We start from the raw sequence: 26,033 nt of genomic DNA on the forward strand, positions 1-26,033 counted from the left end.
AATGTGTTACCATTGTAATGTTGTGGTTTCTTACCTTCGTCTACTTGAGAACGCCTGGGTCAGAAGTTCATGTAAAAACGGTGAAAATAACCGAACATTAGCCACTACTTCCTTGCTTCTGTGTCAGAATTTCGCCGTATAAACGCGTGTTGTAACATTGTAACAAAACGTGTGGAGAAACCAGCTTTCCTTAGACTAGCTTCAGTAGTTCACAGAGGCACAGAGTGAGAGGTGGAGAGGCCTCCTCCAGGTGTCCAGCCGTCTGAAGGCTTTGCGTTGCTATGACACCGGCGCACGAGCATGCAAAGACGTTATCTCAGGACGCACGTGGCGTTCACCACGAGACAACAACCTCAGTAGTATCATACAAATTTAAGTGTATATTTCGGCTATTTTATGGCACCAACACTGTCTAACTTTATAATTGACCAGATGTTTTGGGGGTTTTTTCCATTATGGTTTGAATTGTTTCCTTCAGACATCAGAGACATCAGTAAGCTACTACATTTCGTAACTCACACGTGTGAAAATAAGAAAATAAGATAAAAATGATAAATTAAGATACATTTAATTAAACTACCTTCATAAAAACAATGTGTAAATAATAAATACATTAAAATAAATAGTATAAATACTTAAATTATGTTAAGAAATTAAAGAAAAAAAATATAAAGCTGTAATTTTGTATAGGTTCAGGTATAAGTTCACGTGCATACCTACACACACACACACATTCATAGGTACGGCATTTAGAAAGGTAGTGGGACAAATAAAAAATAGTGGAGTGAGTGTCTAGATTGATATAGGTATGACACTTGATGATTTATTTGGTCCAATACAAAAAAAATGCTTATTAGTTGTAGCCTAGTTATATTACAGTAACTATAATTTCAGTGACGTGGGGGGCCATGAAATAATAAGTACCCTTATAAATGTTTTAAATAATCTGTAACAACCGTTCATTGCAACAATTTGATGCAGCAATAAGTGGCTTAGGGCTTCTTTTGAGACAGTGCAATAGGTTACTGAGTTATAGTGTGTTGGTCTTAATGCTTTTGTTGACCCCTGAAGTACACTTTCATGGTGTCCCGCAGAGGCTGCAACTCTGCTCTGACACCTGCGGTGGATGCCACGACTTTGGGTATTAGCTGCGTAAAGGCAGGGCAGGGCTTGGCCAGATCATAACTTGGGGAATTCCGCAGCTTTCTTTCTTTTCGTTGCCGAGTCCAGGACCGGGGGGGAGGCTACATGGATTGGTGGACTACGTTGGCAGCGAGTGGTGCCCTGCTATGGATTTTTTGCTTCATAGACGGTAAGAGAAAAATGCTGGGAAGATATTAAAGCTTTTCATGGACGCTGTAGCACCATTCTGATGCCGTATGGCAGAAACAGTTGACATTCAATCAACACCAAAAGGAACAAGACAATTCATCTATATGCAAATGATTGGTGTGTGCTGTTATTTTGCCGAGTTTTATCAGTTATCTTTCTTTGCAGTTACAGTTGCTAAAAAAATAAGTGTGTCCCTTAACCAAGTCAAAAGAAACATGGCGCACTGGTAGGCAACATCATAGATCAGGAAATCATGACATTATTTAAATTAAATTAGCATGATTGGAAAAAACAGTGCCTGACACAGAGGTTTAGGCTTTATGTTGTGTAGAGTAAATCTTGAAGATTATGAAGGCCTAATTAAATATTTCACTGGCAAAATCACCTCGTCACTTAAGTAAAGTGAAACTGCTATAGAAGGAACAGTTTTTAAAGTCTTTATTGCAGCCTATATGTTTTGTGATATTTGTTATTTTGTCAGAGAATGGGTCCCCTTCTGAGGGGCATGCGTGATGACGTGCCAAGTCACCGGCTTTGCATACCCGCTGCCCACATAGTTCGAGAACAGACTTTAATCCAGTGGCAGACGCTGTTTGTAATGGTTGCTGACATTAGCCACAGTGTTAATTAGACTCCAGCTGACCCTGTTACCCTCTTATCTCCAGGCAATGCCGTGCTTGAGCTTCGGCTGCTCTTCCATGCTCTGACCAAAGCCGCTTGCCACCTGTACCTGGCTCTGCTCCCGCTGCGCCGAGCCGCCACCCACTTCGCCGACTGTGTGAGATACCTGGTCAACCATGCCCAGCAAGCCCCGTCTCCCCATGGCTACCCCCACCAGAGCCAGCCCCTGGGCCGAAAAGGCACGCTGCACTTCCTGGAGGGCATGTGTGTGGTGTGTGAAACGGTGCCCAACCTGATGGGCGCAGGCCTCAGCGTGGGTGCAGCCTTCTGCCACATGATGCAGGGAGGTTTTTACGTCCTGGCGGCAACGCTGCGCACCATACAGATCAACCTGTTCTCCCAAATGAACGGCGAGAAGGATAGATGGGACAAAGAGCGACATAGAGCCAAAGAGAGCGAGAAAAAGCTAAATTCTAAAGTGTTGGAATACATCTCGGTGTTTTGTCAAGACCCTGTCAGCGCTTTACGCATCAAAGTTGACGTACCACCTGTGTATAGATAATCTTTGTGCATGTACAACAATTCACTGGTTAATTGGCACATAAGAGGCCTTCTTCTAACTTCTGAGGGGACACAGGTGCAGCAGAGATGACAGGAGGATGAACTTTGACCTCTGGTGTTCATTCACTGTGGTTGAGGGGATGTTCCAGCAGAATCGGAGAAGAAATTATATTTAAGTGAAAAAAAGAATCTATGGTGCATTTTGTTACATTTGTTTTACATTTATTGTAAAGAAGTTCAAATAAATGTCTCACACAAATGAAACCTAAGATCTTTGATGGGTTATGGCATTTGACATTCTTATTGTATTATTGATTGGTAAATATAAATGTACAATCACAAGTCATAATCAGTGTTAACCATCTAATTGCACTTACAGTATCAGTGATCAAGTTTATTATAAGGTGCTCTATTGATCATTTATCTATGGGACAAAAAATACTAAAACACAGTACTCTTTTAAAACATTGTATGGTATCTGAAACCACATATTACTAGTGCATACATCAAATTCTGAATATCATTTAACATAATGAGCAATTCACCATATTTGTACACAGTGGCCATTTGGCTTTGACGTCACCCTCAGGGTGGGAAGCTCAATTGCTGCTTTAATGCTGTATTCAATGTTTCAAATCATATAGGGAAACTGACGCGTCGTTATTATTTCACTGCTTCCCAACTGATCAGCAACCAAAAAGTAAATAGATAGTGAAAATGTAGCTGGACATTGGGCCATATTATATTTCAAGGTAAAACAACACATTTGATAATCCATTAGCTCCCATTAAACAACAGGTCATGTTAGCACTCAACCAATTCTTAGCTAACATTACTGTTCAAAAGTATAATACAAATTCCTAGCCAACGGTAAAGTTAGCTAGATATTAAAAGGCAACAAAAGGCTAGCAGCTGTCTCACAGCAGCATTCAACCTATTATCTAACATTACTGTTTGATAGTATTAGATGATACAAATTTCGAGCAAACGGTAAAGTTAGCTTGGAGTATGTCAAATGCTAACAATAAGCTAGCATAGTTAACAGTAGCATTCAATGAATTCCTATCAAATACAGTATACATGATAAAAATTCAAGGCCATTGGTACAGTTAGCTAGGAGTATGTTAAATGCTAACAATAAGCTAGCAGCTTTCTAACAGTAGCATTCAATCAATTCCTATCAAATAACCGTTTGATAGTTTACATGATAAAAATCAATGGCCAACAGTACAGTTAGGAGTATGTTCAACTTTAACAATAGGCTAGTGTTACATGATAAGAATTCCTAATTAACAGTAATTTTAGCTCAGAATTGGCTAGCAGTAGCTAATATGTTAACAAATGTGTTGTTTTACTGTGAAATATGGCCTAATGTTTTACCTATAAATTATATTTGCTTATCATCAATTATTTCAGCCTGCCACCCTGAGCTTGATGTTAGAGGAAAATTGCCATTGTGTGACTATGGTTAACACAGTCACTCTTAGGCCACCATATCAGGTCATGTAGCTTTATCTTAGCCCTATTAGATCTCTGAGGGATGAGAGCAAGAACACAGGAAGGGGGAGGTAGCAAACGTTCAAGAGTGGAATGCTGCCAGGTTAAGTCCGGCCACTGGCATCCAGAATAGAAAGTATTTTGTCTGAGTGCACAGTTCAGGTGCAGCAATTCTACAAATAGCTGCCATCAAGGCACAGGAGGACAGAGAAGTGGTCAGGGAAAGGACGAAAGGGGGTCATATGGGTTTAACAAAACTGTGAGCTAATACTGAAGATGGATCTGTTCCAATGGAGACTAAAGTCTTGCGCCAGGTGTAGTCTGGAGTGACTGCGGAGGGATTTTCCCAGCTACAGAGAAAGAGGGAATGAAAAGAAAATCACAAACAAGCAAGGTGAACTCATGGTGAAAACACTTAAGCCAACCTGAGAGTATTTCAAAGGCTGTGTGGCAATCTTCATCAACGTATGACAACTTACAAAGTATGTCTCCAATTCTTCCAACAGCTTCTTTGTTCACCATGAATTCATTCTGCTCAGACCTGCCATGAGCGACCATATAGAAAAACTTAACAAGCATCAGACAAACAGACAGCTTATCAGCCACCTCAGAAAATGAGCTTAAAACCAAACAGGTTTGCAGGAGCTAATCTTGTTACTCACGCCCTCGATTTTGTCACCATCTCCAGCCTTCGCAGAGCATACAAAACGTTTTTCTGAGTGTCAGATGAAAGGGCTTCATAGGTGTGAAGCTCACCTGAAATGCAGAACAGTTTTCAAAAGGTAAGTTCATAGGGTAGAGATGATTGTAAAGGTCAGAGGTTATTTCCGCCGCTTTCGGTTTTACCTGAGAGGATGAGCTTTGTGGCCAAGTTTCGCACAGCAGGTAGGAACTGTGTCTCAGAGAATATGTGAACTCCATCTTCACAGAGGTACCTGAACACCACCTGGATATAAAAACACACCTAATCAAACACAAAAAAACAACACCCACATATGAACTACAGCAAAAGCTGTGTAGTTATGTAATCATTATAATTAAGGACTGACTTTGACTTCCTGATTTCAGTAACCACATAAATTCCAGCCTCTATGGCATGTAATGGCACTGTCAGCCGAAAGAATGTGATCTAACAACCTAAACAGCATTTTTCATAGTGGACAAACTCCACTAAACAAACATAATAACCTTTTATAAACTTTCCATCAAACAGAACAAACTAAAATATAAGATTTAAAATGCACTTGGAAAGAAAAATTTGTCTTAAAATAAATGAAAGGTGTTCAACTGTAGAATGTTAATTACCACAGGGCTGCCAAAGCCTCCAAATTCCCAGACAAAACACTGAAGTCATGACCTCTGTAACCTAAAGAAGAGGCACTTAACTCCACTAAGACAGGGTGGATTTGATTTAACACCTAAAGTTCAAGTGCAGGGTGTGATCGCTGACAGGAAATAATCTGTATTCAAAAGAAGTAACAGACCAAAGCTTTAGAAAGAGAAATCTGCACTCTGCTGAATAAAACATACTCCATTCCCCACCTAACAGCCTGAATCTCATCTATGCATGGTGAGTTATCATGATAAGACGGGGCGTAAGGCAAAGGACCTGGTAAGAGTCTATGAAGGGTTGTAGAAGCGCCCGCAGGAAGGATAACACCTCCAGCCCAGCGTCTGACACTGTCACTTCCTGTTGAGTGACGTGGACTGCTCCACATTTCTTCAGGAGGGAGCAGGCTTCTTCAAAGTCCTGATCAATAAAAAGAACAGTTCGTTACTAACACTTAAAACATTTCAAAGGTCTATCACCCTCTTTATGATCTTTGCTCTGTGATTAAAGGAAGCTGATCCCTGAAAGACGTAGCGGCTACCTCTAATGACTTTCCAGGAATGAAGATGAACTCGTTGGCGAAGACGTCCAGTAGGAAGCAGAAGCAGGTGAAGAGCTCGTCTGTGAACAGAAAGGTGGAACACAATGAAACAAGAGAGACATAACAAAGAAAATCTCACAATCTGGTATGTCCTTTACCTCTCTGTGTGGTTTTTGTGATGTGTATAGCTGTTGCAAGCATGGCAGGACGCAGGAAAACATGCAGACACTGATTCCTATAGGAGGCCAGCATCAGCACCGCCGCCGCTGTCCTGAGTGCACCATCCTCTGGGCTGATTGGACGTTTCCTTGCAGGCGCTTCCTCTCGAACCAGAAATATGCGTCCTGCTTTACGCTGAACTACGGAGCGATGCATGGCCAGGTTGGACGACATCACATCCGAGTCGGGGACTTGTTCTGCAGGAAAGAAATCCAAGATTATCGCTTTATCAAGGCAGCTTCGAGGGTTGAATTAGCCTCCGAATAGCCCGTAGTGTCTTCGTGCACCTTGTATGTTCCTGCATGTGTGTACCTGCACACACACAATACCTGTAAGGTGAGACAGTTCAGTGGGGTCCTCTGAGGATAAGTTTCTTTAAGTGCATTAGTCCAGTGAACATCTCCTAAGAGAATCTGAGTGCTTGTGCCAGCTGACATTGTTCTAATCTGTCTGACCTTAGAGCGTCAAAGGACCCTCTGGGTGAGACGCTGACAGATTTAACAGCAGGGAACCCGCTCAGTTACCGTCCTGCATTAACTTTCTCTGGTTAAATTGTAATGCAACATGCAGACGCCACCTGCTGGTCACTGAAGGGATAGGAAATTAAACCCCTAATGAAAAAACACAACATATACAGTAAATATATAACAAAATATCCTTCCTTTCACCCACCAGGCCAGTTCAAGTGAGCTCCAAAATCTAGCGCCAGCTTCCTGAGCCAGAGTGTTTTCTCTGCGAGCTGCTGCCACTGCACGCCCGGCTCTGTTAAAACTGCTGTAGGAGCCTGGAGCAACAGGCAGGCCATCAGAGACCAGGGGCTGGTCAGAGAGCCCCCCTCTTGGATTCGTACCACCAGATGAGCCAGCCAACTCACGCAGGCCTGAGCCTCTGCTGTGGGCTTCTGAGGAAGGTCTCTGTGAATAGATGAAAAGGGAGAGAAGAGGAGGGAGTGAGGAGGAAGAATGGAGGGGACACGCATTCACACGCTTTGTGAGGACACAGTGTTACATACAGTTATTTTCACACAATACTGTACACACAAATTAAAGATGAATATACTGTATATAAATGTATTTTATTTCAATGTAGCTGTATCTAAAATGTTAGCTTATTGGCTGCTGGGTGGGATTTTGCAGGGAGAATTTAAACCCTGTAATCCTGGCTCACACCCCGGGCTGAGTGTGGTTTCCTATGTAGAATAAAATGATTAGATATCCCGTACAGACAGTTTAAAATGTATTCTACCTTGGTATAAGGTTGTACTGGCAGCGGTTTATCTTGCCCTGACACAAATGTCGGACTGACAGGGGGCGGCCAAAGTTCACGCGCATGCTGCCGTAATCTTCCTGGAGCACTTTGGTAGCTTTCAGCAAACCCTGCAGAGAGAGAGAGAGAGAGAGAGAGCAAGGCCAGGAGTGAATCAAGAGCAAGACATATCATATGTACATATCAGCTTTATACAAACATCAACCTTTCTGACCTAAGGAGACAAAATTATATTGTTTAGAAATAAAATGAATGGATAAAAAGCTCCCCGTATTTGACCTTTTTTAACAAAGAAATTACACATTAGTGAGGACTCAGAGAACCCAGTTAACCATCACTATAAACAGGTTGATGTCTGAAAGCGTCAAAGCTTCATAATGAATTGTTGGTGAAGTGAGTGATGCGATCAGGACGTACCGTGGTGCTTTCTTTGGGCTTGGGGACACCCAGTAACTCGTGAGCAAGCAGGGACTCCTCCAGCACTCTGTCGTAGCTGATACTGATGGGGACCAACGTGACGTCAAACACCTCACCTTTGAAGAATGGCTCCAAAACCATGTGCATCATACCTGCAGACATGTGCAGACACTTTAAAAGTATGTCAAGTGTTCACTTTGCAATGCATGATTAAAAAAAATCATCTTTAAACTGAAAAGGAAGTCCCGACAGAAGGGACAAAAATTGCACGTTCCTCGAATGGCCACTTGAGGCTAGCTCCAGAAGCAAGTCGATCCCCTTAGACTTGTATATCAAAATGCCTTCCCTTTACAGCAGAATTAAGCTGTTTACCGCCTGGTAAACACACACCAGAGATATTCACTAGAGATAGACCGATATGGTTTTTTCAGGGCCGATACCGATACCGATTATTAGTAGTCAAGGAGGCCGATAACCGATATTTGGAGCCAATATTCATTTGCAGTAAAAGTTAAAATATTGTCGTCAAAATTTTGAATAATACAAACTCCAACACTTAACTTTGTTTAAATGCCTTTAAGCATATGTTTATTAAACAAACAAACAAAAAGCGCAGGGAGTTCCCAGGGTCAGCAGCATCTCTTATAAAGTTAACTGAAATTTAAATAAATAAATAAATTACTTCCTGAAGTTTTATAAAATAAATAAAACAAAGTTAAATAAATTTTGAAAAGAAATGAACGTGGGTGTGAGTACTCTGAATGCACAGCTTTCACTGCTGATTGGCTGTTACCTGTGCCATGGCTCCGCGTGTAACCAATAAGTGCTGTGGGTGGGACAATGCTGGAGACAGAGTAGTGACTGCAGACAGAGAGGCGCGGCTGCATCAGAGCCAAAATAACCCAGTTTTAAATTGATCTCTTATCGGCCGTCGGATTTAAAAAAAAAGTCACTATTTCAGTGACTGCTGGGTTACCAGTCCTGCCGACGACCACCCACTCGCCCAGATATTGTCACTTCTTGCTCAAGAAAACAAGATGCTGGTGGCCGGAGCTCAGTGCTTCAAAACAGTAGCAATGTAGCAACACTGGCAAATATTAGCAAAATGCTAACATGACACTTACCTAACTTGGGTGTTAGAGACTTGAGTGTGCGACTCCGCAGGCCTTCCACATAAAACTCCATAGGAGCAAACCCCATCTGCAGAAAACAATTGATTTATCTGAACATGCTGAAGCCATCTCTAACATGGGTATGTCAGTTAGAGTTTGGAGCGCCTGATGAAGCAGATTATTGTGTCTTACTCTGACAATGGTTTTGACATACTCCGACAGCACTGCCCAGTACAGTTTGTCAGAGCCGATGGCTCGTCGGATAAAGAAAGCTCCGGAGCGCCGCAGTATCTCTCCCACCATCTTCATCCCTGCGAGAGCTATACGGTGGAGAGGAGGAGAAAGAAAACACGTGAAAGATAGCAAGTGACTGAAAGCAAAGAACCAAAGATGTGCACAGAAAGAAGCTGTAACTACAAGTCATCTATATTATTCTGTTATTTTGGTCTAAATAGATACTTGCGAATTCCTGCAGCAATAACCGGCACCGGGATGTCGTAGGTGAACAGGATGTAGGAGATAACCAAGAAGTCCACATAACTCCTGTGATTGGGCATCAGGATCACAGGATTCTCCTGAATGGCTTGTTGGAGCTGCAGGTGACAGGAAATAATAAAATAAGTAAATAAGTCTCTTGTGCAATAGAAGCTTTTACTATAACTGTCAATACTTCTGTCAATTTAACTGCCACCATTACTTCCTGCCTACTTTTATAGATTGTTCTTTTAGGCACCGTCTCCTTTGCATTAACCCATACACTTTATATATTCACTTATATTTGACTTGTTTGTATTTGTATTGGTAAGTTTTATCTTATCTTATGTTCTGTTGTTGTGAACACAGTAATGATAAGTAACTGGGCCCAACCCTGTTGAGTCCCTCCATGTTGACAAAGATGCTGCTGAAGAGTCTCTTGGATATGTTGCTGAGTGTGTAGGCCATCAGCCTGATAAACCCCAGCTGCAGGTTTTGAGACATTTCTTCCAAAATCCCACACGCCTCCTCTGTCACCTCCTCCACCGACGACCCCGTCTCTGCGGCGATCTGAGGAGGAATGCGGAAAACAGAGCGATCCAGCAACTGTTTGAAACTACTTTTGTTAAATCTTTTCACGTCCCTTTTGTCCAAACCTCCTTGGTCACGTAGCGCAGATACTGGGACTCCAGCACGGCTTTGTTGAGGTCAGCCGTGGAGCAGGAGGGGGCTCCTTTGTAGGGGTGGGGGCTGAAGGTTCTGAAGGCATGGCCAAGATCACTGCTGCGCCTCCTCTCCTCCAATATATCCACAAACTCCTCCTCATTTCCCAGGCTGGCTCTTCCTGAGTCACTATACTGGAAGTGTGAGAGGAAAAAATAGGATGAGGAAATGGATGTTTTCCTCATGACTATGCCCACTTTAGGTCAGAGTTTAACATATTTAAAAACAAGCATGACTTTGGGACATCACAACAGTAAGCTAATCACGGTGCAGTATGCAACTTGCATATGAGTGTGATGTGAAAACTTTAAAACTGCACCCCCCATGCACACAGAGATGGACTTTGCAGTTAAGTAGGAGACGAGAAAATAAACATTTGAAGTGAAAATACTTTTAAATAATAATTCTTGATATTAAACGCATTTTATTCGTCTTTAAACGTCTTAAACATTAAGGAGCACTGTGTATGTTTAGGAGCTCATGAAGGGTCTATATCCAGTTATGAGAAGAAGCAAAACTCATTATCTGCCACCTATACTGTTCTGTACTATGACCCGCTAATGTTGCTTGGATTACTGAAACTGTTTCTAAGTAGGTCAAAGTTTCACCAGCTAATACTCCTTAGCTCTATTGGACAGCTTTGAGTGCACTAGTTACAGCTTGAAGAATCTCAACAGTAAGCAAATCTAAGGCGTTTTGCACTTTCACTCTCAATGTCTGCACTTATTATGCTCTTTGTTAACTTTAAAAGCGCGAATAAGCTCGTGCTATGCACAAGAACAAGCGACAAAGCGAACTCAACACCGGTTTCAATCGCTCTTACCGTAGTGGTCATTCTTCACGGGAACAAACGCGACCTTTGCAGGTGTTTGTCCTCATCGGCTTTCGTTTTCCGCACTTGAAAAGCTGCCTTCGATGCACCCTGCGTAGCGTGCAGCAGCATCCCGGGGCGCGAGCCAATGGTGTCGCCGGGTTTTGGAAACTCCTCCCGCACATTGTAAGTGCAGCCCTTTGCCCTCGAATAACCCCAAACACAACACTGAAGTGCACAAAACAGGGAGCACTTGAGTTTTACTTCTTGCTGAAAGACAGTTACTTTATGTGTGATACACAGGCTCGGAAAAAGTATGTAGTGAGCACACTTTGGTCCACGAGTCAATAAATATATGTATAGCGTTATTCCTTTGACGAAAATGTGGAATATTTATACATTTTTATGATCAATCAATTGCAGTGTCTTAAGGAGCATTAATTGCAATTTATTTAGTTAATTGCTTGTGAATTAATAACCACAGAGGCTGGCAATATGAGCTAACCCTGCATCCTTTCTGCTTCCATCTATTAACAGCCTAGTGCATCACACACAAGGAGATATTCAAGATGGCTGGAGCTTTTACTGGAGCTCAGTGGAAACTTAAGAACAGATACAAGATGAACTTTGGCCTGATAATGGTCTGTCTATTGTTTTAAAGACTGAGAATAAACTTTGTACCTCTTTGTTAAAATGACATTGTTTATCTGCTATTCAGGCAGTCTTACTTAACTTAAATGTTTCCACTTTATGCGACTTAATACTTCCATTCCAACAGCTTTCAGAGGGAAATATTGTACCTTGTACTCCACTCTATTTGTCTAGGTTTAGTTCATACTAAATGTTCATACTCCTTCTATCCACTGACGTCGAAAGTCTTCCCTAAAAACCGACGTTTTCATTGTTCTTTTACTCGTGTTAGAGCTGAACACCTCTTCCCCCGCTGTTTCCAGGTGAATGTGACGAGGGAAGAGAAAGTAAATACAGCGGCTAATGAATATTGACACAGAATCAGTGATGTACCAAGGCCTTTTATTGAGTCTTCATTACACCAGTTTAACAGTGAACTGGTCAAACGGACTGGTGGGGAGTAGATGAACACATTAATGATCACTTTCATGCTCTTTAGCTCTTTCATAGAAAGAATAATAGCAGTGTTAAAGCATTATATACACATCGTCTTTCATAAACTCTTTGCATACTCACACATGCTGCGATGATATTGTCAGCTGATTTATGCACCTCATGTTTTTTAAAGAAATACAGATCACATTCCTTTTAATACTGTGGCCGCCATTCTTTCTAAGCTGTAAACAGATGCATACATACTGTATACTGTTATGCATGGATCAAGATTTCCCCAAATGGACCAGATGAGTGATGTTGTATTGCATGAACAGTACGAGTACAGATGATGTAAATAAACATTTCATGAAGGCCACGACAGAAATGACATTCTGATACATATACAATAGAAAAATAAAAACTATTCAACACAGATACTCCAATAAAACGTTGTGCTTTTTGTTCTTTTGCCAGCATAACTGTAACAATAAATATCATGTTAACTATCGATGGAGCTCAGACTTTCTTTCATTCAATGTGCTCAATGATATATTTCAATGCACGATATAAATAATACTGACTTCAAACTGAATAATAGATTACACACACATATGTTGCTACTAAGTAAAATGAGCTTGCATGTATATACACGTCCATGCTGATTGAGGATGTATAACAGTCTAGATTAAAAAAGTCAAGAGTAGGAAAATAAATTCTATATTGACTATTTGGCACAAATGTAACTTTCTGTGGGATGTGTGCACAGTACCTTTGTTTTCTGTGAAATACAGGATGCTACGGTCTGCTTAAATAACTGAGAAACTCACTCACTCACTCGCAAATAATATATGTGCTAAGCTGCCTGAATAAATTACTACAATTTCTCATATACATACGTCTAGTCAGACGGCTACAGAGGCCATCTTTTCATAAAAGTGCGCTTACATCCATCTTGTGCGTTTACCAGAAGATACTTATATCGCTCTCTGCTGTGCACTAAAAGTGCTTCATGTTCTACAAAAATCAACAAATTCATACGACACACGTAACCATCGCTGTCTAACAATTGCTACATCTCAAACACACCATCAGTCAGTTTTTTCTGCTCAGCAGGCCACAGGTAGTCAGCTGCCCGGGTTTGGGCTCTGCGGAGGCGTGGTTCCCGGATGGTCCACACGGGGGAGCTGCTGCCTCCAGTATGTGAAGTGGCTGAATGTGTCGGAGCAGGGGAAGTCTGAGGTGGAGGCTCGCATCTTCAGAGGGAACACGTGGTCCACCACCTCACCCAGGCGTACGTAACTGAAGAGAGGTGGGGAGGACGATCAGTAAAATACAACAGGAAATTCATACATACAGCCTTAACTAGGGCTGAGTATCGATAAGGATTTCTCAATTTGATTCCGATTCACAAGGTCCTGATTCGGTTCGATTTCCGATCCAATTCGATTAAATATCGATTTTTGTTTCGGGGTATTTCAGTTACAATATCAATGCACCTCTAACCTGGTGCATTATCAAGTTTTTTAATGTTTACAATAAGAATTGACCCCAAAGAAGTTACATCATGTGCTTTTTATTTAACATGACAAAGACACAGCAGTCAACACAATATTATGTGTATAATATTATGATTAAATGAACTGGGCTGACAACAAAGTCACACGAGAGTTATAGGGAAAGGCATGGATAACAACATGCTGAAAATACACTCGCGGCCAAAGCCGACGCTACCCGAGAGTCACATAAACATCAGTGCAAAAGTAACTTACATATTCATGGACGCACACGCGATAAAAAGAGTCTGTCAGCGATCACTGATGTCTCTGTAGTAGGTGCGGTAAAACGTGTCCGGGCATGTCTCCCTCACTGCCGTGTTCTGAGGGGAAGCGCTGACCTGTGCTGCGTTCAGGAGCGCTCAGAAACGTGAGCGGCACCTTTTTACATATTTTTCGATCTCTGGATTTATTTAATCAATATTGGGTCATTCAAATGAGAATCGAATCGAATTGGAAAAATCAAATTTTTTAAACCCAGCCCAAGTCTTAAGATGCTTCCTGTAAACTGGATCAGGACTTACGATGAGATGTTGGTCTTTGCGTGCTCCTGCACTAGCTCGCCTTTGGGGTTAACTGTAAAAATCCTGTTCAGTGGCACTCCTACTTCTTTGTAGGAATAAACATCCTGCCAATATACAAGAGAAGTCAGTGTTAGCAATGATGTACAACAGAACTAAACTTTGGCAATATAAAATACAATTATGCAAGAATCTGTATTATAAAAGTCTTCATCTTCAAGCAACTTTTAACCCTGATATATATCATATTTATAATACAATAGTCTAATCACTCAGTGTGTTTAATGAATGCATGTGTGTGCGTACCGTTGGTCTGTTGCCAAAGGCTGCATAGAATGGCTGTGTGTTGGGGTAGAAGAGATTCTTGATGTCATTGAGACACTCCACCTTGAATTTCTCTGGTTTCTTCTCGATCACCTCTCTGTCAAACAACCAGTACAGTACAATAATGTCAGCGTGTCACTCATTATTTTGCACCATAGAGTGTTAAAATGTGTGTGTTTGCATGAAAGACCTGTGTAGAGCTGAGAAGAGGCTGCTCGGGCTGAGGAGGACCGGGCCTATAGGCAGCATGGTGCCTCTCTCGTTGACCCAGTGGAGGTAACCTCTGGTCATGTCAGCCATGCCGATGGCTCGAGCTGAGCAGTAGAGGAACTTGTAGCCATTTCTGAAGCAGAAACAAACCACAAGAATTGTAACAATAATGAGCAAAAAGCTTCTTTCTCTGTTTATCTTCCATAAAAAAAACATTAGCATTTGTTGCTTACTGGCTGACTTTGTGGTAGAGGTGTGCAATGCCCTGGTGCGTCCAGTCTTTCCCCAGCGTGGGCAGGATGTGACCCAAAGTGTCTGACCTGGAGATAAAACACGCATAAGTCACATTTGGACATGTGAGAACGTCACTTTTCCTTAATAAAAACACAAGAACGAACAAAAGATGTGCTTTTTTTGAGCATTTTCAGCGAAATGTGTCGGCAAGAATCACACACCTGGTGATGGTTCCGTCTATGTCTGAGATGATTATCTTGTCGTCCCAGTTCCAGAGGTAGATGGTGCCCTGACAGCGACAGGTTCCCTGGTACTGAGTAGTCACACTGAACACAACATCGTTAGGACCCTCCTGCAGCTGGAGAGACATCTGTGTGTGTTTGTGAAAGAAAGAGAGAGGAATAAATAATATATGAAGGTTAAAAGGATACGTTTTAATACATAATAAATGTCAAATCTGCAGTGTATTCAAACTACTCACCAGCTGCTCTGATGTTAGTCGGAGTGTTTTCTTATAAGACACGCCTCCCTGTGTGAGCCCGGGCTCTGATTGGCCGGTGGTAGAGCTCTGTATAGCTGCCCTGTGGTCTTCATCGCTGGAGGACGACTCTTCTTTGTGTCTGTTTACAGACAGATCGACACTGCGTTAAATGATGTTCAGTCCTGTCAGACGTTTGACTCCTGTGCTAGTTGTGAGGTTTCTCACCTGCCCGTCATTATCCCGTCCTGATCTGGAGATCCACAGGCCCCAGAGACTGAATCCTACAAGAGGAAAAAACATTGTTAGAAAACAATCAAAAGGAACAGTTTCAGACTTTATTAACGGATGAGAAGAAATTACCGATTTGGTGCTGCTGTTTCGCCCTCTCCAGGAGAACCACCACCTCCCTCCTTTCTTTGGCATCTTCTCCTTCATGATGTTCTCCACCGCAGCCTGCAGAGGAGCACACAAACCCCCAACAAACACAACAAAACACCATAAAAACACACTTAAAAAACAGAAGGCAAAACTAGAAATCAACAAACATTAATACAGACACAACATGTCTGTAGTTGAAATGGGGGAAAATGAGGCGTGCATGGCTGGGAGGCGTTTGTGAGATCAGGAGTTGGATAAAGGGCGAAGAATGACAAACAAAAAGAGTGTTGTCTCTGACATACAGAGCTGTAGCCCAGCATGCCAGTCACACAACAAAGAAGAAACTCCAAGGTTGAGTGAATATAACTGAGGGAAGAGGACTAAAGAATGAACGTATGGATGGATTAGAAGGAGAAATAAGAAGGAGGGAAACAGAGGAGAAGACAAAGTTTATCCTGAGTGCAAAAAGATTTAGTGGTCTGTCTGAGGGTGTAATAACACCACATCTAGTATGTAGTGTAGATTAAAGATTGCACAATAGCTATTCTGCAATGTAATGAATGTATGGATAGTAAAGTATAAGGTTGGTAGGGATAAGAATATGCAGGATGCAGTACCAGTTTTGGCCAAAAGGGGGAATTCATGTAACACAACCATCCTACATCTTGAGTCATTGGTATCTGTGTCAGTGTATCAAATTCTTACCTTTGGCAGCGGTTTCTGAAAAGCTTGCATAGCCAGCATAAGTGGAGCCGCAGTGCTCCAATTATAGTACCTGAAGGAGAAAACAAGATATATTTATCTATTTCGTAACCAACATAAAAAACACTTTGTCGGCCAAGTTTCTTTGCCAAAAATCCTGCCTTACTTGGAACCAATTTTCACGACTAAGTTGGGGTCATCGATGATGGAGGGGTTTTCCGCAAACTGCTGGTAAGAGATCATCTTCTCGTGGAATTGCTCTGTAAGGACAAACAAACATTTAATGTTCCCTCGTCCACAGTGTATGAAGAGCTTTTTTGCAGGCATGCTGTTTGTACAGCCGCTTTCCCACTGCTCAAAAAACCCGCTAACACCCGGCTTTTTTGCTTAGTGGGACAGGCTACAATCGGCATTCAGACCCGGGTCTACTGCAGAGTCATTTGACCCGGGTAATTATCGCCTCGGCTCCGATCAGCATTGATGGGAACACAACCCGTGTCGACACACTATTCTCCTACCCCTTTCTGGCGCAATGCTATGCTCCGTCTGTAACATCTGCGACTCCTCATCATCTCAGCTACAATTCCTCCCGTCTCCGTCCGAGCAGCGCTCGAACATCGTTCCAAATTTGTTGGCGCCAAGTTTGACAAATAGACTGAATGAGTAATAGATACAATAAAGACCTAACCACTGTAATATCTTCACGTTTACTAACCCTGTTTCGGGCAGATTTGTGACGTCAGGCGGTGACACAGCAGAAAAGGGACTGACAGGAGTGTACTCTACCGGCAATGGGAACAGAGACAATCGGCATCTATAAGCGGGTCTTCCCGGGTCTGAAAAATCTGCGTCAACACGCTAAATTTATGTGATATATGAGAACCTCACCTTTAGTGATCTCCCTGTTGTCAGTAAGTCCTCCGCACAAAGAGATGGTGATCCCCGGCAGGTCTGCCATGTTGTCGCAGTAACTGTCCACTCCGCTGTCTCCTCCAGAGCTGATGAACTGTGGGGACAGACTGGTGCTGTGGAGGCCAGGGTCTGAGATGCTCCTCACTGCTGCCCCACCGTCACTACAGGGGAGGAATGAGATTATAAAAGAAACGACCGCCTAATACTTTTTTCTGTGTGTGTGTTTGTGTGCTTCCACATACCTCTTAGGGAAATAAAGGGCTGCAACTTCAGGCTCCAGGTCTGTGATGTCATCCAGGTAAATTCCATCAGAGCCAAGATGGCGGCTTCGCTTGTCTGCAACAGAGCAACAAATCAATTGAAATAAACTCTCTTTGTGTTTGAACAGTTTTCTGCTTAACAATTTACACGCGTATAATTGTACAAACATTGGATATGTTGAGAATCCAATAAACAAAGTTTAAAAATAAAGTTTTATTGTTTTCTTTACATATATGTTACCTTTTTTCTTGGATGGAGAGTCCGTCTTGCCTCGAGGCATTGTCTCCTCCATGTCGGACACTATGCCAGCTCCAGCGCCTCCAATTGTTGTAACCTGCGTCTCTGTGGTCACAACGGTCTGCGACTCCATCATCATAGACTCTGACTCCATCCCGACTGTTACCTCCGTTTCCTCAGAAGTCTCCTCCTGCATTCGTAACCTGAGCGATGATATTTCAGAGCAGGGGCCGCACTGTTGCGAGGACGTCTCGCGAGTTATCACGCGGAAGTGTGTGCTCTCAGACACAGGGATGGATACTGGGCAAACTGGTGGAGGGTCGGATTTCACTGGGAGGAAGGACGGCTGGAAAAAGCAAGGAAGAGAATGTAAAATTAAACACTACAAATAGGACTTAAATTAAAGCTCCTTTAAGGAACTTTCAGTTTGTGTTGATTTTGGCGCCCCCTGTGGACAAAGCCGTACCTCTTATCTCTTTGCTGATTTTGCCCTGCACATACTTAAGTGGTGTTTTTTAACAAAATGTCATCCTGTCATATGTATCACTCACTTTAAATGTTTGTCCTGGAAAATGTAAACAAAGGCAGCATGTAGCTAATCCCTTCGTCTGACACCTGCAGTTAAAAATAGCTATATAGAAATAATCAATCTTGTCGCTGATGGTCTGGTTTGCTTTTGTAGCTCATATAGAGTCATCAGAATTAATTTCAGTCTGTTTCATAACCAGCGAAAAACTCCTCACAGGAGCTTTAATACACCAAAAGAACTAAAAATATATCTAGAGAGAGTGTATCTTTGTTCTCTGTGCGTTTGATTACACAGAGGAGTCTTTGCTCACCGTGGCAGCCTGAGGCAGCTCTCCCCACGCCCAGTGCATGGCTGGGTTCTGATTGTCCGTGTCTGACTCTTTTGTCATTAGTTCAGAGTCAGACTTGGGCGAGGTGGGACGAGAGTTTCCAGGGCTGAAAGATGAATAGAGGATAAACAACAATTAAACGGCTGTTTCTTCTGACGAATTATGAGAAGATCATCATGTGAGTCAGCGACGCACCTCTGAACAGGGCTCCACTCTCCATCTGAACGAGTGTAGATGCCGGTCTGTTTAAACGAGCAGCTGGTTGAACCGACTGCTGCTTCATCTCTTAAGAGATCCCGGGATGAAATCCTAAAACACACACAAATACATGTATACTGTGTAACTGCATTCTTTTACCACAAAGGGGCTTTTATTTTGTAATCTAGTCTGTAATTTACCCTTCACTTTTCACCCATTACCCAAAAGGACTTTCAAGACCCAAACGCATCATGTCTGAGCCTGTTGCACTCATAAGACATCTGGTAGTGTAGCTACAATGCTGTGACAATGTTGTTATAGCCATGTTATGCCTATATTATTACTGCAGCAAAATGCGAGTTTCTTTTTAACACGGAGTATTGTTTACAGTTATATTTTAGTGTTTAAGCTAAATTGTTCTCCTTGCATTTTGTCAACAACACATTCAAACTGGGCCTCTCCTCCTTGGCTCTTCGTCACCAGAAGCTCACTCTCACTCTCTCGTGCGAGAACACGTCCACCCCGCCGAGCTAACGCCGACAGCATCACGGTTACCGTTGCGCTAGCATGCTAAACGCCGGTTAGCTTGTCCTACCCGGTTTGAGGTGCCGTCCAACAGAAAGAGGGCCAACTTTGAATCACTCTTTCGCCATGTTCGCCGGTCTGAATGGGGCCCAGTTGCTAATTTGAACCACTCCCACACTCACCTGTACGCTGTGAACAGCACCCCTCGTAAACGTCCCGTGCAGAGCAAAGCAACAGAATATGCAGAGGGAAGGGTCTCACAAGAGTCTGCACGCACTCACCAACACACGTATAGAGGCCCATAGGTGATGATTTATATTAAATTATATTTGTAAATGTCTATATTTTATTTTTTCTTGGAAAATCCTACTTATTATACATTTAATAAGAGTTTGTTCAAACTGTTTTCACTGTAAGCTTGAAAGAAACACTGGTGTTGTTATACAGTAGAGAGGGTCCAGAATTCAGATGTAATGTCTCCCCCCCTCTCACGTGCAGAGATCAGAATCTGTCATGTGACAGTTATTTACATCTGCTGCTGCTGCTGCCTACATTCATGATAAATGGACTTTGACACCAACAAAAGTAGCACAGTATGGCAGACACATGGCTCCTATAGCTGAATGCCTGACCCGCTTCTGGTCTGTTCTAGATTGAATATCGCAATGCACACCAGAGGCCAAGCTACATGTTACACACAGACTGCACATAACACGTGCCCCTTCACAAACACACACACACACAGTGGAGATATTTCCCCTTTCACATGCAAAGCTTCTTCTTTTCTGTCAAGTAAAAATCACAAGGCTGAAGTGGTGTTTTCCAAGCGTTCTTTAGTGTCTTTTTAGTGTGTGTGTGTGTGTGTGTGTGCAAACTCAACAGCTGGAGGCCTCTCCATTACAGACACTGGTGTGTTTATTCTAGCCTGACTGACTCCAGTTCCATTACAGCTGCTCTGCAAGCTCATTTCAGTGATGTATTATACTTTTCATCTTGCTGCCTCCCTGTCCGCCCTTTTCCCTCTCTCTTACTTTAACTACTCTCACTCTGTCACGTGTATCGCTTCTCCTTTTTGCTTGCTCTAACACGTGTTTAATTGCTTCTCTTCACTCTCCCTATTTTTTCCTCACCTCTCCATCTCCGTCCCCTCATCCGAGCTTATATCTATTGTGAACATGTCATCGTCCTCCGAGTACTCGCCGCTCTCCTCCCTCCTCACGCTGTCCGCCCGAGCCTTTCTCCTCCTCTTCCTCCTCTTCTTCATCAGTCCACTGCCACTATCTCCCGTGCCTCCCGTGGAGCCCAGGGTCTGTATGGGAGGTCCGGAGCTCTTCCCCAGCAGGGAGGAGCTCATCAGGATGGCCCCGTCCGACAAGATGGGAGAGGTGGCCAGGTAGGAGGGGACCACTTCCTGTTTGGATGAAAAACAGACGTGAAATCATGAACGCAGTCTTTGAAATTCTGTTTCAAATTCAGGCTGTGAACGAAGAGGGAGGTGGTTTGTGAAGTAAATATGTAAGAAAGCTAAACATGATTTTTTAGCACTTAAAACAGGAAAACCTCAAACTAAAATAGGACTCGGGAGTGTTTCGCACAATTCTAGTGAGAGGAGCCACGTCTGCAGCGAGGACACCCTCTGCAAGCAACTACAAAACAAAGCAGCTGGGCCAGAATCTGTTCCTCACTTCTGCGAAAGGAGGCAAAATACCTCCTCCTAGGAAAAGTGTTTCCAGGAGGGCCTCCAGCTGTCAACTCAGGGGAGTATAAATGTGTGTGGGTTCACTCACATATGGAAAGAAAGAGAGAGAAAAAGCGCGAGAGAGGGAGGAAAAAATGAGCTATAATCACATGATTTGTGGTCGGACAATGCCCCCTCACGTTTTTGGCTTCTCCTTTACAGAGAAAAAAAAAAACGAGGGTTCACAGACACAATCCTCCCTCCCTCTCCCGGCTCGTCCAGGCCTGGGAATCTGACACCACTCTGGGGAAAATAAATCACCCACTTCCCTTGTTGGTGCGGCTCTCTGGCTCAGAAGTTTACCGCTTGTTTATGTCTTTGAGCTGCACACGTCCTTATGTGCGTACAAAAGGGAAGACGGTGCACGTGATTTGGCTTTTTTTAACCTGCAGTTTTCCAGGAATTTTAAACTGAGTTTCAAATTGTTTTCACAGGTTTCATAAGCATTAAAAGTGGAAAAAAATCTCTATAATAGTGAACCCAAAATTAGCTATACACATGCCCTACTTAAATAACCTTAAACACATCTCTTTGCAGGAAACTCAACTCCTGGTTTATCCCCATACGTAAGGCAAGAGCATTTAATATAGGTCAGAGAAGCTGAGTAAGTAAACGCTGCATTCAGGGCTCATTCACTCTCTGCTGAACAGAGGGAATGCTTTTCAGCCAAAAAGGAAAGGAAGAAATTCCTGGCCGCCGTGCCAAGTCTGCACACAGCATGAACTTGTTCAAACTGTGACTGTGTGGAAGAAGGAGGATCGTTTGGATAACGCTTCTCGCCTGTAAACATGGGTGTGACAAGGTGTTGCGGCGTCATCGGGGTGGGGAACGATGAGTGTTTTCATTTGAATTTTGTTTCTACTCCAAACCGTGTCGTGTGCGCCTTTTTACAGACTTTGAATAACCACAGAGCAATTTACAAGCTGCTCAGCTATAATTACTGTCACACGTACATAATCATTTTCTGTTTCTTGCACAAAGAACGCCTCTCCATTGTCCCCTAGCTTCATATGTAGATCCACTGGCTCTCCATTGATCTCCATGTCCACCTGGAGGAGAAAAAAGAGAAGGCTCAATCATCAAGCTTCAGAAAGAACACAACTTTCCCGTTAACTTCAAAGCTGGTTGCCCCATTCTTATCTCCTTACCACTTTTTCTCGGGACCGGAGGACGCCCATCTTGCCGAAGCGGACGTGGAAAGGCGAGCAGTGCAGGGATCCATCGGGCTGTTTCACAACGATAACGTCGATGCAGCCGGAAAGGGTGGCGGGATTGAGGCCTCGGTACAGCTCTTTGACCTGGACAAACACCTGGCCCGCCAGCTGGCCCACGTAGTTCATGGTCTGACGGGTCTGAATGAGAAACAAAAATAAGATTCAGCTTTAAAAATATCAACTAAACCCATATTAAATAGGTCTAAATTTGCCACTTAAACCACCTAAGCCATAAGCATGCCTCAGACTCAGTCAGCCTTCAAATGAAGAGGTGTTTATGATCCTGCATTCTTCTGTCTGTCAATCAAACCTCTCATGACATACAGTACAGCCCTCCTTCAGGGGGGGAATGGGGTGAAGGTTTTCTAATGCTGATCTGAAATCAGTTTTGGAGCTGCACTGTGACGGGACTAGGCAGAGAGAGAACCTTCAGGCTGTCTCCTGTTCAGTTCTCCCAGGACAGCCTGTGGCCGACATACTGTAAGAGAGAAGCTGTCGCGTCTTTGACCTTTTCACCCTCTCCTCTGCATCATGATGAGTCTGGAAATCCTATCCACCTGTTTTCCATTCAGCGACCCCAGACAGCAGAGGTCAAAGGACAAGCTAAGATAGAATAGTAATGTAGTGAAGGTGATGTCATAACCTTGAACAGAGTTTATTGGCTAAGCTAGACAGATCCGTCACAGGAAACACTGTTGAACACCTATGCAAGGTTGACAGAGACATGGGAGGAGGACTGTGAATGTCGACGGTGCAAATGTATTTTTAATTTAGCAGATACTGTTACACACGTACTAGAGTAGGGGTAGTGGTTTAACACTATACCACAGTATGGAAATAATGTTGAACTTGAATCATTTTTATCACTAATGTATTGAATCCTACAGTAGTACATCCAAACAACAATCAGAATTGTTACTAAAAGAGCCCAAAAACATACTGGAATCCTTTGAGCTTATATATTGTTGAATACCATAACAATAAAACATAAGGCCCCCTGCATAATTAAATGATGAATAAATAAGGTGACACTTTATCCACCATTAGTTGCTTAAAAGCATGCCTGTTAGTAGAACAAGGCATTATAAAGTGCTTTTAAAGGCCTTATCAAACGCCACAATGCTACCAATTTGTATGCTAATAAGAAACGCATTAATAGTGCACAAGTGTACCTTAAAGCTCCTGTGAGGAGTTTTTCACTGGCTATGAAACAGACTGAAATTAATTCTGATCACGCTATATGAGCTTCAAAAGCAAACCAGACCATCAGCGACAAGACTGATAATTTCTATGTAGTTATTTTTAATGCCTGAAACTGCTGGTGGGGGGGGTAGGTGTCAGACGAAGCAGTTTGTTTGCCTTTGTTTACATTTTCCAGGGCACGTAGTTAAAGTGAGTGATGCATATGACTGTTAAAGAAAGCAGGATGAGATTTTTTGTTACATAAGCATGTACAGGACAGCAGCAACGAGATAAGACGTACAGTTTTGTCCACAGGGGGCGCCAAAATCAACACAAACAGAAAATTCCTCACAGTAGCTTTAATATCAAGTTACCAGACTCATCCCTATTAGGCGTCATTTATGTCAGCACAGCATTCATGTATTGATGTTCCTGTCTCTGTCTGTATGCTCTCACTTAATCACGCTTTCGCTAGTTGTGACAGCTCAACTCCAAAACAAACTACGCCAAAGGAATGCAAATATGACACATTATGTGGTTAGCTTTACAATCCAACATCTTTTGCTGTCACAGCCCTTTGGATTAAAGAAGGTAAACACCAAAGGCAAAACATGACAAATCCCACTGTTACTGCTTTCAAGACTCCTCTGAGTTTGCAGCTGACCTTGATTTAGTTGGCAGTGGGGCCCCCCGAAATGATTGCAGCAGCAGGGGAGACAGTTTTGGAACAATGCCAACATATCCCCCCCATTCAAATAGGCTACACGTGACCATAAAAACAGGCCCTTTACAGGAGAAGGGGAGCAGCAGATTAATGTAACGAGGCATACGCATGTCTGTATCCTGAAATACCTCTTATAGACGACCTTCACTGTATTTAATTATTAATTTCCCTCTTCACTGAGGTATTGAGTTACAGAGCTGCTGCTTCTCAAAGCAGATGACTTTAAATGTGAACAGCGCTTCATCTAAAAATAGATTTCCTTGTGTTGCAGATGAGACAAAAAGAGGAACAGTGTCTGAGAACACAGAAAGCACAGCTAGGTTCCGCAAATGAGTGCTTGTGGAAATTAGAAATGTGGCTTGTGATAAACTGTGGTATGCTCATTATTTTAATGGATTTACAAGCTGCAGTTATGAAGGTTTCCTTGCAGGCTAGAATCTGGCTGGGCCACTCAGCACATAGAGTGTTGCAAGTGCAGACAGACAGTCTCATTTAGTCCCATATTACAACAGCAATTTAAGTCACATGCGTCAGAAAACATAATAAAATACACCTCCCTCCTGAGCATTTAAAAGTGGAACATACAAGTGATGAATAATGTATTTTATTTAGGCTATTAGACTCATGACAGTATGTGCCATACAGCAGCATCCAATAAGCGACCGCTTTCTGAACCACATATTTAAAAGGGAAATACATTTAAAAGTCCAGTACTTATAGCTGACTCCATGTCCCAACAGTGCAGAAATTAATAGGTATGAATGCTTAATGCCGAATTACTATATGGACACAGTATTGATAATAACAGATGGATTTAACTGTTTAAAAAGTACAGCACACAAAGTCCATTCATCAAAATATCATAGGACAGTCAGGTGCGGTCAAATTTAGTATAAAAATGGGCTCATACCTTTTATAGATGAGTGTGCTGACAGCCGTTACCAAAACACGAAGGTTGGTGTTTCCTTAGCGGTGAAAGGCAGCAAAACAAAGCATTATAGAAGCGGAATATCCAGAAAGAGGTGATATTAAAGTGTTCTATAAAACACTGCCTCCTGTCATCGACTTACAGAGACAAAAACACAGTTACTGAGTCAACGCGATACTCATTTCTCCCTCTGACTTTCTCTCTCTCGCGGAGTCTTGTCACTTGATGACATCATATGCAGCCAAAACCCGCCCACCGGCCAATCAGCGTCCAGCTCCTCAGCTGCCACAGTGGCAACAAAATTACAGCTTCTTTCAAAATATTGTTAAGAGAGTTGAATGGTCGAAGTAGAATTTGCAACAAATCACTCCTTTACACAGATAAAGTCGAGCTTGTCACTTGATATCTGATTTAAAATGAAATATAATGTGATTAACAGTCCAAAACTATCAAATAGAAATAAATGCTTTTTTGCACTTTAAAACTGTATACATCGCATTTATTAAACGATACATTTTGGTACAACATTAACCATTAAAATGTCTCCGTTTAAAGACCCCTTTGGGAAATTGTAACCAGACAATGGCGGCGGGAAATAGTGCTGCTACGTCATCGTTTGAAGTTCCCCAGCCTGATGCAGTGAGGTGATCCTTCCAGCCAATCACAGCCCTTCATGAGAGCACATGCGATGTAAGCAGTATAACCTGAGACCTTATAGTGTAACTGTGTGTCAAGAGGATGTGGTTACAGGAGGTGGCGTTAAGCAGAAGTCAGTTCCAGTAATCCTAATATTTAATGTCTGCAGTCAAACACAACAACATAGTTGATAGATAATAACATTGTCCTAAGGTAGACCTGCCTTACCCTACTTTTGTAGTCGTCCTA

At 42.6% G+C, this 26,033-nt stretch overlaps 2 protein-coding genes across 2 annotated transcripts; both read right to left on the bottom strand.

The window, feature by feature from the left end:
* Positions 1-3,508: 3,508 nt before the first annotated feature.
* Positions 3,509-11,002, bottom strand: gnpat2 (glyceronephosphate O-acyltransferase 2). Its single transcript, XM_069656608.1, is given in 16 exon segments — positions 3,509-4,361; positions 4,491-4,552; positions 4,674-4,767; positions 4,858-4,957; positions 5,621-5,761; positions 5,883-5,962; positions 6,041-6,298; positions 6,774-7,015; positions 7,347-7,477; positions 7,785-7,936; positions 8,909-8,984; positions 9,089-9,216; positions 9,249-9,489; positions 9,764-9,940; positions 10,027-10,227; positions 10,917-11,002. Coding segments are annotated over 16 exon segments (2,148 nt in total). The 5' UTR covers positions 10,929-11,002; the 3' UTR covers positions 3,509-4,308.
* Positions 11,003-11,933: 931 nt separating this feature from the next.
* Positions 11,934-25,272, bottom strand: lpin1b (lipin 1b). The gene is made up of 20 exons (XM_069655755.1): positions 25,131-25,272; positions 22,249-22,452; positions 22,054-22,149; positions 20,493-20,773; positions 18,835-18,948; positions 18,622-18,745; positions 17,786-18,128; positions 17,527-17,620; positions 17,261-17,445; positions 16,539-16,632; positions 16,376-16,445; positions 15,653-15,745; positions 15,518-15,573; positions 15,293-15,431; positions 15,033-15,181; positions 14,811-14,897; positions 14,558-14,710; positions 14,350-14,464; positions 14,047-14,150; positions 11,934-13,268 (listed from the first exon to the last, which is right to left on the bottom strand). The coding sequence occupies exons 2-20, from the start codon at positions 22,438-22,440 to the stop codon at positions 13,094-13,096; spliced, it is 2,664 nt and encodes an 887-aa protein (XP_069511856.1). The 5' UTR covers positions 22,441-22,452; positions 25,131-25,272; the 3' UTR covers positions 11,934-13,093.
* Between the last annotated feature and the right edge of the window lie 761 nt (positions 25,273-26,033).

This window comes from Semicossyphus pulcher, unplaced genomic scaffold (genome assembly GCF_022749685.1).
Source record: "Semicossyphus pulcher isolate SPU_LCO1_2020_fin unplaced genomic scaffold, fSemPul1.0.p SCAF_11, whole genome shotgun sequence".
NCBI classification, from domain to species: Eukaryota; Metazoa; Chordata; class Actinopteri; order Labriformes; family Labridae; genus Semicossyphus; species Semicossyphus pulcher.